Source organism: Oculina patagonica, chromosome 2 (assembly GCF_052425735.1).
Source record: "Oculina patagonica isolate OP01 chromosome 2, crgOcupat, whole genome shotgun sequence".
In the NCBI taxonomy this organism is placed as follows: Eukaryota; Metazoa; Cnidaria; class Anthozoa; order Scleractinia; family Oculinidae; genus Oculina; species Oculina patagonica.
The window spans coordinates 4,562,530-4,575,495 of NC_135759.1; the positions used below are offsets into that span (position 1 = coordinate 4,562,530).

The 12,966-nt window shown below is 38.7% G+C and overlaps 1 protein-coding gene and 1 pseudogene across 3 annotated transcripts in view; one reads left to right on the top strand and one right to left on the bottom strand.

Annotated features, from left to right (window-relative positions):
* Positions 1-838: 838 nt before the first annotated feature.
* On the top strand, positions 839-6,474 carry LOC144642818 (uncharacterized; annotated as a pseudogene). The gene is made up of 2 exons (XR_013568785.1): positions 839-1,071; positions 3,518-6,474. The product of XR_013568785.1 is annotated as an uncharacterized LOC144642818 (transcript).
* Positions 6,475-8,264: 1,790 nt separating this feature from the next.
* LOC144642722 (uncharacterized) overlaps positions 8,265-12,966 on the bottom strand; it is a 12,838-nt gene continuing 8,136 nt past the window's right edge. For both annotated transcript variants that reach the window (XM_078501768.1, XM_078501769.1), the window contains exons 6-7: positions 9,298-9,493; positions 8,265-8,872 (exon numbers count right to left, since the gene is read on the bottom strand). In XM_078501768.1, the coding sequence (XP_078357894.1) occupies positions 8,790-8,872; positions 9,298-9,493 (279 nt within the window). In that variant the 3' untranslated portion in view covers positions 8,265-8,789. The remainder of the gene's footprint in view (positions 8,873-9,297; positions 9,494-12,966) is intronic.

A 12,966-nucleotide genomic window follows, 5' to 3' on the forward strand; every position in this document is an offset into this window, starting at 1 on the left:
AACGCACGTGTGTCTGAAAGGCGATCTATAAAAAGCGTCGCACAAACAATGGATTGCGTAACTAAAACACGAATAAATAGCCACTAGCACTTACATCGTTTAAAAATTACAAACGTCAAAAATAAACCATACCAAAAAACTTGCTCTTTTCAAAGATATTATTGAAGTTAAAACAAATGCAAGAGATGGGGGCTTCTTTTAAGGCTTCTTTTTTAGGCCAAATTTGGTCGCTACAAGCGCCCATTCTATTTCGTCATCAGCCTAGGTCGTTAGGGACGTGACCTCGCGTTGACAGCAATGTTGCATCACAGGCAGACCACCCTATGTGTTCGTGGTTAATTATTGTTGTTGACATGAGACGAACAAAAGAAATTTTGAAATCTATAAGGGTTACTGAAATAAAGCTCTGGAAATAACATATCTAACTACATTTCGCTCTAAATATCTCAATAAAGTTTAATGAAAGGTTTATCGACTCATGTGTTGTATTTCTTCGCCTGCGCGGGCCGTTTTAAGCACTTTTTTAACTGATTTAGCCGGCCGAAGGCCAGTAAGAGAGAAAGAGGAGACAAGGCTTGCAAGTCGGCGGCCGCCAGCAGCGACCTCCTCCACTTCAAACCGGAATTAACGCCAAACTACTGAAAATCTCACCTATCTGACGACGGCTATCGATCGGTGAGTTGTTGCTCTATCTCTTCGCCGAATTTGAACTTTATCCCTCCAATAGTTTCCGAGAAAATCCACGCTGAAATCATGCATACGGCTTTTTGACTGCACAGGATAAACCTTCGACTCATACTTCATGCAAAAAAAGTCGGTATCTCGAAGAGACTTTGATTTTTGGTCAAAACGGCTCAAAAGCGTACCCTTTAATTTGGTACGTGGTGCCGCAGAGCTCCGGAAGTATTTTCGGAAATATTACATGAAGCATAAAATACCCGCTGACATACTGGCGGCTCATTATTTTTTGGAAACATTCGCTTGGACGTCTTGGACGCTTGGACACGGGACCGTTCCACCACGTGCGGCTTGGCGTTATACAAAACAAAAGCTGTTTTAAAAGAATGCAAGGTAATGTTTCATCGGTTTTTGTTTTCCTTTTGTAGTAGTAGCCGACACGAAATGGTGGTGTCGATTTGATACTAACATTTTCCTAACTAACCTCTGGGTCCCTCTGCGTCCCTAAACGGTACTTGTAAACTTTGAGGCTAGTTGTGCAGTTGTTGTCAGTTCTTGCTCAATAGCCCACCCTGATAAGCTTAAATTCTTGCACTAGCATTGCCCAAAAAGAGGTAAAAAGGCATAAATAACTTTTAGAAAGGAAAGGCGGTAAGATTTGCTAAAACTCCATAATTAATTGTGCGTTCAATTTTGTTATATAATTACTCCGATCTTAGACTACGAGCAGTCCCTATTTTTTCGCAGAGTCCGTCGAGCTTGAAGCGAATTTTTTTTCGAAGAGTTCATCGGGCTTGAGTTGAAGCGAAAAAAATTACGCGCGGGGGGAGGAGGCGGGGTCAGGCGAGAAGCGAAAAAAATAGGGACCCCGCAAAGCCACAGTGTTTGAATTATGCGTTGCTCTCACAACGCAAAAATATGATTGGCTACCGCTTGGAGCGTTGACAGCAAAATGTCAATACGTTGACAACACTTGCATGTCATTGCGAAGCGATGGGAGCAGGAGTTTTTTAGCTCTCGAAATCTCTTCTTGAGTCTTACTTTATCGGTATAATATTGCATCTCCGAAGAACATTTTCAATTCAGTGTATGTGTAGCAAGTCTGCCAAAGTACGGAGTGAACATATCTTAGAACACATCTTAGCGAACAGATCTTAGCTTGCTAAGATCTCCCACAACTGATTGTAATAATAAGACGTTGTTACCAATGATGGGCAAATAAAGTTGCAAACTCAAAAAAAAAAAAAAAACTTAAATGGAGGAGAATTCAACCAAAAGTAGCTTTATTCCACCTAAATTCAAGGCTCATACACAAGACAACGGCTGTTTTGCGCGAGCTTCGTAAATTACAAGCCGGGAATAAACAAATTTCAACAAACAGAAGCGATTTAAACACTTACATCAAGCTGCCTTTACATTAAGTAGCCCATAGAGGTGAATCAGTGTTTAAAAAAAAAACATTGCTGGAACGGTATAAATCGCCAGAAATAAAACTTTGCAGATGATTCTCAAAAAGCTTTAAGTTTGATGCGTACGTGACAAACCCAACTACTTGCAGCGGTGTCAATTGACAGTACGTCAAAATGCGGAAATATTATTGGACGAGGCAAATTAGATTTGAAATCGAAGCCAAAAATCAGTCGGCCGTGAAAGGTCAAACACTGTGGCTTTGCGGGCAGTCCCTATTTTTTACGCTTCTCGCCTGACCCCGCCTCCTCCCCCCGCGCGTATTTTTTTTCGCTTCAAGCCCGACGAACTCTTCGAAAAAAAAATCGCTTCAAGCTTGACAGACTCTGCGAAAAAATAGGGACTGCTTGTAGTCTACTCCGATCTCATTCTTTTAACGAGTGCCATTCGCGTTGAAGAACTGTTTGCGTACGTAATCAGTGCTTAATTTGTCAAGTATGAGGCCATACATGTGCTAGATTAAAGCAAAGTCTGTGTTCGAGCCAAGTGGCCCGTCATGCCGGAGCTTATCCTGGTTTCAGTAGCAGGAAGCGACTAGGAGTATTATTTTAGTATTTCTCTGCCCTCCCCCCCCCCCCCCCCCCCCCCCCCCTGAATGAGATGCTAGTCCATTGTAGGGTTACCCCCAACATTAAATTTGTTGGTACCCATTATTTAATTATACACCTGGGTGAAGAGAGGCACTGTGAGAGTAGAGTGTCTTGACCAAGAGCACATTGCAATGGCCCAGGGCTCGAGACCGGACCACTCAATCAAGAGTCCAGTGTGCTAGACCATTGGCCACTGTGCTTCCCACTGTCACTGGGGCTATACATGTACATGTACTAGGTATCTTTCCACCTAAGCACTAGCTTGTTAATTAAGATACAATGTGCTTTGTGTTGCTCACAGGCCAATTATGAATATGTAAGTGCCTGCATGGTTGACTGGTTAAATGCAGGCAACAACAGTGAGGCAAACATGTTATGGACGAGAACATATAATGAATTCATTAAGTTACTTTCATTAGCTTGGGACTATGCTCGGAGAATTCTGCCCTTAATCTTTCTTGTACAAACTTGACTTTGTTTGTTAACCAGAAAGACCTCATGCAATATTCACCTTGTACAAACATTGTGCTCATATAAAGAGGCCCTGTCAGGGTAAATTCCAACAGGCGACATGGTCCAAAAAGTAGCGACAGCACATATTTAAAATGAAATAGTTGGGACAAGCAGTACATAAATGTAACCTTTCCTGCCAAATTCCGACAAGTGACCAGAAGGCCTAGAATGACCGAAATCCAGACTAGTGACTCGGTACCCACTTGGCAAGGCATCTCGTGGGAAGTTATGTAATTTATCCATTGTTATCCAATATTTTCTTTCAACAGACAGTGCAATGCACCAGGATATTCAAGGTTGTCATACAAACAAACAACTGTACACCTTAACACAAAACCATGAGAAGTCTTTGAGGGAATTTACTAAGATGCTTCCATGCTATTACTGCCCAGATACATGTAGCAACAGGCCTTTTCAATTTAAGTCTGAATTGATACAGCATCAAGAAAAACACATCAGTCAGCGATCATTTGTTTGTAAAAAAGACTGTAACCATATTTTCAACTACACCAGTTCTCTTCCGGAACATTTACATGTGCAGTACTCTGGAGTACAACCATACAAATACACAGAAGTCGTCTTAACACAAAAACCTAACCAATCATATTGGAAGAATGCACTAACAACCTTCCGTGTAACTACTGTACAGAATGCAACAAGCTATTTAAATGTAAGTCTGAATTAACACGCCATCAAAGGATGCATACAGGTCAAAGACCATTTATATGTAAGGAATGTTACAAGACTTTCAACTATAACAGTTCTCTTTTGGAGCATTTGCGTGTGCATTCTGGTGAAAAGCCGTACAAATGCACTGAATGCAACAAGTGTTTTAGACAAGGATCGACTCTGAACAGGCATAAGAAAACACACACAGGCGAAAAACCACACAAATGTGACGTCTGCGGCAAGTGTTTTGCCCAGAGAAGAGGCCTTAAAGGACACAAAGTGACACACAGTTGTGAACAGCCATTTTATTGTTCCAAATGTCACCAGTATTTTGTACAAGAGAGATCTCTCCTCAGACATAATAGAAAAGAACATTATAGTGTGGAGCCCACAGGAGGCAGGGACATGCAGAGGACAAGCTGAACAGAACTCATCAGGCTGATGGATGTCTTACAAATGAAAGTACATTACAAGAAGTCAGGTCTACGGAAATTGTAGTTAAAGTAGAGGAACCAGACGAAGATGAAATAAGCCTTGAGATGCTTATTAAGTCAAGTGAGCTTCTAAATAATCTAAATGAAGAAGTTACCAGAGATAATGAATGAATTGTTTAGGAAAAAGGTTGTTTCGTTTCTTCAACAGACCTGTTGAACTTTGGGTGTCAACCATAGTCCCCTTCTCTCAAGACTGCCTTTTAAGAGCTACAGTAAGTCACGTTGTTTTAGGTGGCTCTATTCCATATTAAAAATACATGTAATGTAAGTATAAAGTGGTGTTAAAGATGATTTCAAGTCTGTACTGTGCAATCTCTGCCTGCAATGTTTATGTGAGTCTCACACAAAAGAATGTTTACTAGCAAAAATAAATTTTGTGATAAACTTATCTTATTTTTCATACCCTTGCAAAACAATAATATTGAGTAAAAGAACCTTGACGCTATTTCAAACCGAAGTTTTCAGCTTATCAGGAATTCTTGAACGAAACGAACCATAATGGCAGACTTAAAAACTTCATGTTTTTTTTTTTGTTTTTTTTTTAACTTCATGTTAAGGCTATTACCGAAGTGTAATATTTCAACAATTTCAAAACAAAAATGAAAACAAACCCTGAGTCTGTGCAGTAAAGACTACCGGTAAATCAGCTTTAAGAGCCGGATAGCTAAGTCAAAAGTTACATGCAAACTACATCAAGTCTCATAATATTGACTGAAATCTGAAAATCACTCACTCATCCTCATCGAGCCCATGAGGACTCTTGAGGCCGGAAAATATTGGCATACAAATAATTTAGATAAAAGAAATGACCAACATGCCTTACTCCATACTACAAAAATTATTGTCAAACGAGATAGTTGTATGTATGCTCTACAGTTGAACTAGTTCTTACAGACAACTCAATAAACAGTTCCTCTATATAACCAATGGTTCGCCTTGTCCCAAAGGAACCAGAATTTATATGATCTCTTTAATACCAAAGACTTGATAACATGGAAACTCAGCTCAGCCCTTTGGTGTCTGTATAAAAAGGTTCGACTGTAGATACATGTAGCTGACATGTCCTCGGTGGATAATTGTTGTTAGTAAAATAATGTACATTTGAATATTTTGATTTTTCAAAGCAAAGAGGTGATGTTTTTTTTTTGTATGGCCATAATAATTATTGTTTAAGCTTTGAGAAATTAGGTTGATAAAGACACCAAAGTTCTGAAAAAAATTATGGTTAAAAAACTGCAAATTACGGTAGAATCCGGATTTCTCTAACCTCCATGGAAAACAAAAAATTGCTTTAAATGAGAAACTGAGGGTAAAATTACAGAGAAACACTATCCAAGGAAAACAAAATTGGTTCGAGAAATTTGGGATTTTTGAGAAACCATTTACTTAGCCTTTAAAGACTATTTGAAACAAATCTGGATTCTACTGTAGCTGGTGTGGAAGGAGCCATTTTCCTTTTATACAGGCTGTTGTGTAGAATAAATGTAAGAAATTGTAATCAAAAGAAATATTATTATCTATATGTATGTAGTGAGTCAATGTGTTGTTCTAGAAAATATTAATACCCTCCCAGTGAAGGTTTTTGGTTTGAATCTTCCCACCGTTAAGCCCCATACTTTTCTTTAAGTGTGGGCATTTGAGAACAACCCCCCCCCCCCCTTCAGAATTGGGTAGGAATATTTTCTGGAACTGCACAATCACCACAAATGATGTGAACTAACAGAAGTGGTGTAACTACAGTGCGCATCATAGCATGGTCCCTTGTCAATGTTGGTTGTAGTGCAGAAGAATTTTCTTGTAACCGGCATTGAGAAGGAGCAAATTGGGAATGAAGCTGGACTGTTTCAGCAATATTTACTACCACAATAGGACCGCAATGCATGCAGATCTAGTGAAAAATTTGTGACAGGGCTTGTAGTTCCTAGACAGAGAATCAGCTTTTATTTATTTATTCATGCATTTGATTATTTATTCATCATTATTCATTTTTTAATCTATTTTTATAAATATTTATTATCTTGGATGTACTGAAAGTTAGCTTATAAGCCTGCTGTTGTCAAATAAAATTGACAAATAATATTAAAGTAGCTAGCAGGGTGTTGTGAGATAAGCGTATATGCATGTGCAAACAACAAGGGCAAAGGTGTGTGTTTGTGTAGGGGGGGGGGGGAGACTCAGAACTTCCAGCTTCTGGTACCTTTTTCTGCCAGCTCCCTAGGGGGGGGGTGCACACCCCCCTCCCTGAGATGACCTGCAGTTTTCTAATACAACTGGTATTCTGCAAAAATAAAGTCAGTTACGCGATTCCTTAGTGGTGCACCCCTCCCCCCTCCCCGCCCCTAAGAAAAGTCCTGGAGAGTTGCCAAGATTCGAAGGAGGGGTCGCTACAAAGCACAAATTTTATTTGCACTTCCATAGCTAGTCTCACTCTTAACATGGGCCAAAAGAAAAAATAAACTCAAAACGGCTCTTGGGGAAAAATTTAAGCACATTCGAATTAAATGTACAGTTTCGAGCACAAGAATCGCGGAGAGTCGCCCGGGAGAACCGACACAAGGCCAGCGCGTCCCCGATGGTTGGGAGTTTGCCCGAGTTTTAGGCCAAACGAGGGCCGGAGATCGAATTCTTGTCAACTCTTGTTTTCGCTTGGCTGGGGCTTGATGCATGGAACGATTAAGCACCTCAGTGTGAGTTCTACTACATGATACTTTATGAAGAAGACTTAAGGCCCGGCAAATATATCGTTTCTGTTTTTTGTAAAGAGAAAAAATTAAGCCTTGAGGGGGATTCAAACAATGTTCAGTGCCGTAGCCTGGTGAAAATTCTAATCGAGGAATCAACAGAAAAAACAGCTTATTTCATATTAAAATTATTTTTAATGCATAGCCTCATACAAAAACCTAGAAAAAAAATATTCAAGTTTTTTTACCGCGGCAAGAGCCTCGGTTCGCCTGTTGCTAGCTATGGCCATGTTATTTTTACTTAGGTGATGAAACACGCACGGAGACTTTCATTTGATTTGTCTTGAAAACGGAATTGCCATAAATGAACACTAATAGAATTACGGTATGTACTGTTGTATTAGAGCGGTTTTCTCTTGTGTTGAGATTTTTTTTTTTTTTTTATTTCAATATTATCCCGGTATAGAACCAAGTGTATAGTCTTTTTTTAATAAGAACATTTTATAAAAGCCAACGAACTATAGGCGTAAAACAGCCAAAGTCGGTCAGCAAACATGAAAACAACGTACCCAAGTCTTAAACCTTTTTTCTTTGTTGTGAAAATGACAAATTCAAAGGCATGCACCTCTGTGTTCAGCGCTTCTTTCAAAGGCAAATTGCGACATCTTGGATCAACCTTTGATAGTGACAAATATAGGCGTATCCGCCACCATATCAATTTTTTTTTTCAAGTTTAAAACCAAGAATATTGTCAGGCTCTAATGTATTTAAAACTGAAATAAGAACACACAGCCTTAAAGGGACAGTGTCGCCATGATTTAGTTCTACTAAAAATCCAGTGAAGGTGTTGGTATTTTAAAATTGAAAAATCCACTAATAGTGGCCTCGCCTTGCTAAAACGTGGAATGAAATGTTCAGTTTTTTGACACTTAAAAGAGTTTTTTTCAAATTTCTTTACTTGCTAAAACGTACTGCACTAGTAATGAAAATTGTTAAAAGGTGGTTTGGCTACGGATGGATAGGATAGTAGTGGCCTAAAACTTGAAAAAGTCGGGCCAACGTTTTCAAGTTTGACAGTGTTACTTGGAAAAAAATCACTTAAAACCACTGATTACGTTTATTCACACCTGGGGAATGAATTTATGCTTTTATCACCTTATAAGTTATATAATCTACACTAAAACTTAGAAGACTTCTCGTGATACTTCCCCTTAAACTTCTTATTGGTAAGAAAAAAAGGTGTCCAGGAAATCTTATAGTAGCTACTTCCCTAAATTATTTTTTAACATTGTTAGGATTAAAACAAAACTACGAAATCGTTCGTTTAGAACAAAAAAAGTGTTTAGGAGTTATAGTAACTACTTCCCTATAGTTAGTATAACATTGTGAGAAAATGATATTCCAACTATGACAAAGGCACCTCTGTGCTCAAGCTTTTCGTAAAGCCTGAAAATGGCCAAGATTTCCTAAGTACTCGCAGCCGTAAGGCATGATCAAAAATTGAAGTTCTTAAAGAACAAAATATTGTTTAAGAACTTTTATATTGTTGCCACTACCCTACGTAATACTTAATTTGACTTTGACTGTGTTACTTGCTTGTATAATTTCGAAAGTATCGTTCTTGTCATTTAAAACAATTTAAAAAGAGCTTCAGCTCGGCTATTAGCTCGTATTAATTCTACATTCTTGAGTTTGCTTTAGTCCACCATGTCCACTAATTCATCCTGTTCTGGCTCGGCCCAAGCTTCCTCAATTTCATCCCACTGTTCATCAGACAAATCTGTTGAGTAAATGTCAAAAATACTTAACGGCAAAAGAAAAAACTGACAAATATTTCAATGTATTTAATTTATACTTTTAAGTTTCTGATTTTACTTGGTCAAGTGTTGTTAAAGTAATGACACTGAGACAAACAGAATTTGCTGCTAATTTCGCGAGTTTAGCATGCTCCTCTTTCACAGGTTACACAAAATGTCTCCTCTTCTAAAAGCAGAATTAAGAATCGTTGACGAAGCATAACTTTTCATACAGTCAGGTGATTTCTTCTTGTTTTCTTTTCTTAACGGAGTGTGGTTTTTGTTCGCTCCATACTTAATTGTAAGGTGGGGGTAGTAATAATAGTCTGGTGGTGTATACACCCCACCCAGCCCCCTAAAGAATCTGTTCATTCATCAGCTATAGACAAAGAGCTTTCCGCTTTCTTACCATTGATCAGCTTAAGAACAATAACATATCCCTGAATCTTGTCTGTGTCAAAACCGTTCGGCAGATCCACAACGGACCTATTGCCAGGAGGAGCAGAGACGTAAATGCTCTGAAGGAAATCGCGATCTTCAGGAGTGAGTGGCTTGTCATCAGAAAGGATCAACTTTTTCTTGCCTGTGCTTAATGCTTCTTCAAACTGTTAAGTCATAAATTATGAAATAGCTCTTATTAGTAGAATATTATATTACTGCTGCTGCAATCTGATTGTATTATTCTACTATTGTTTATATAATAACCTGAATTCTACGCGCATTTTGATTGGTTCTTACTTATGATCTATCAGAGTACAGACACATGGATGACGTCACGCGGTGGTGTGACTCGCGCGCGTGATCAGAGTTCATAGTCCAAATCAGAGTTGTCGGCAAAGTTTTCAAACTTGCGAGGCCACAACAAAGCAAAAAAGTTCAGCTGATATTAATTACAAATGTCCAGTGAGAAACAATACGCCAACATCGTTCACCTCAGTTTCGAAGCATTTAACTGGGCGAAACAAGCTTAAAGAAGACAGTGAATTATTCGAGAAATTATCTGAAATCTGTATGAAAGTTTGACCGATGTTGTGCAATTGGACAACGCCATGGGAAACAAACGTATTGCGGTTGAACGCTTCGGTTATGTTTACAGATTTGAACAACTTTCCAAATCGGAATAAAGGTTAGTTTTTTCATTGACTTTCAATTGACCATTTTTCTGTTTATTCAATCGGATTAGCAGTGCTTCGTGTTAACGAAAACTTAATGGTGAAATCAAAACAACTTAGCTCATCTTTACCGCGGCATTGCTCAAACGACTCAAACTGAAGTGTGCCGAATTCTTGTGTTATTATATAAAACAAATAGATTCCATTTTTCCGTGGGTCTGTTCAGTTATAGATCACAGAAGACGTCAAAATGTGGTATGAACATCAGTGACCCACTCGGCTAGCGCCTCGTGGGCCACTTCTCTGTTCATACCACATTTTGACGTCATCTGTGATCTATAACTGAACAAACGCACGGCAAAATGGAATCTATTTGTTAAATTGATCACTGAAAAACCACTTTTTAGGAGTGTTCAATAAAATTTATATTCTTTCTATTCTATCTGATTGGCTGACTATCGTGCACTATTTTAACAATAGAGTGTTTCTGTCGAGGAACTATCGGCTGATAGTTCCCCGCGGAAATTTGATGTTCTTAAAAAAATATTAGCCCGAGAAGCGAAGCTTCGAGGGAAAATATGCTAGTTTTATGAACATCATTAGGCACAAGACCGAGTTCCGAGAAAATCTATTGTTTTTATTGTTCGCCACTATTTTCTCCGCGCGCCCATACAAAAACAGCATCGTGAATTATTTTTACTTTTCAGGATAAAAAACTCAATTGAAAGCCGAAATTTAACAAACGAAACAAAACCAAACAAGAAACCCACCAAATGCAGTGAATTTGGTGGGTTTTTTGGTCTGCAGGCACGCTTGTTTACAAAAAAAAAATGCACGGGTGCGCTCGCGAGGGCACTATGGGCTGATAGTGCCCTCCGGCGGACGGGCACTATCGCGTCACGTGTTCAATTTAAACCAATCAGAATCGGAGAAAATTTAGTGGTGAACTATAACATTCATTAGCGTGTGGTGGCTGGGGATCGTCTACAAAATGGGGGCGTTTTCTTGTTTCTCTGATGTTGTGGAGGAAGATTTAAAAATATTACTTGACAAGTCAATTCACGGGAAGACTATTAGAAAGATATCACTGTTACGTGACTTAAAACTTTGCTGCTTGTACACAGCTGCTAGAGTTTCAAATGATATTTCAGTCCGCGCGATTTCGCTAAAGCGTGAAGAAGGTATACTTCTTAAAATGTACAGAAATATATATATTTTTTAACTTAGGCTGCATTCATTATGTATGTTACAAGGGGGGCAGAGGATTTTTTTTTCAGCGGCTCGTTTTTTTTATATCCCCCCAACGTCCATACAAATTTTCATAATCCCCCCATGCAATCAGCCGAAAAATGAATACCCCCCCCCCCTCCTCCCTCACAAGAAATATCAAAATAAATATCTTTAGTATAATAGTACACTACCTTTATTACCTTATTTAAGGAATATAACGAAGCATTTTAACAACGCGAACAAAATTTACGCGTAATAAAATTAACGCGAATTCCAGAAAGGTTCTGGTTAAATCCTTATAGTAAAAAAGTTAACATCAATAAAATTAACGCAAATTTTTGAAATTCGCGTTAATAACATGTATCGTTAATTTCCTATAAATAAGGTATATATGTTTGAGATTTCAAGAGACATGTTTAATAACAACATCGAGAGAGTTTTGACAGTTTATGTCATACCTATGCCAGCCAGTCTAAGTAGCGCAAATTAGGTATAGATAGCCTGCCAGCTCGTGTACGAGTACTACCAGGAGTATTGACAGGTACCTCCGTTTCACTGTCACACTCTCGATAAAAGCAACAACCTCATTATCATCATCACTCTCACTATCACACTCATCCACGGATTCATCTCCGCTGTTGCCATCCTCTTCACCCTAATTTTCCGGCCGTTCAGCATCATTCCTCTCTGCGACATGTGCCATTATTCTCCTTATCTTATCATTTTTCTTCCCAAGGAGAGAAAGTTTATGACGGTCTAAATATTTGTTAAGTTCTTCGACGTATAGCTTGTTCATATTTTCAAACGTGGACGCGATAGTTTTCCAGTCATATTGTTCGCACCTTTCATTGAACATTTAAGTGCACATTTGTTGTTCAATTTCATAAAACTGTGCACTGAATTACATTGTTTTCTTTTGCATTCGTTGATTCAATAAAGTTGCACTGCTTAGACTGAGGTTGCATTAAATGTTTCCATTTTAGATGTTTTACTTTCTATGCTGTATCGAAACATTACATCTACAGGCCAGGCACACTACTTGAAAACTTCAAATAGCTACTATAGTCTCTCAGAATAATAGAGGTACCCTTGTTGCTTACAATCCTTGAAAGAAGCTGCTGTACTTATCATTTCTTTTTTCGCTTTTTTAAAATTATTACAAAAGCTAGACAGAATCTTACAAGAAATAAGCATCCCCCCAGTAGATATTTAACAATTTTCATATCCCCCCTTTTTTTGCTCTAAAAATTTGAGAACCCCCCCTAAAATCCTCTGCCCCCCCCCCCCCCCTGTAGGATACATAATGAATGCAGCCTTATCAGCATTCTACTAAAATAATAAAAATTATTCAATTATCGATTTTTATGAGGACCTCATAGAAATCCTGGAACAGGTAATGTAAAGTTGTCAACACTGCAATTCTTTCCCGTTGGCCCGTCGAAAATTTCCGACGTTCTGGCTAAAGAAAAATCCGGCGATGTTGTCGCTATTAAATTCTATTCTACACAGACCAGGGGTGCTTACCATTTTTTGGAAGAAACCGGTTGGGATGACCACTGATTGATGGTAAGGGTTTTTCTAGCCTGCAGAACAGGCGGTTTATTTTGCGGGTCGCACGAAGCGCGACGCAGCGTTCACGTGACCCGCAAAATGAACCGCGTGTTCTAAAGGCTACCTACTTGTAGGTCAGAAAACTGATTCCATCTAGCAAAAGAAACTATGAATATAGTAAGGAA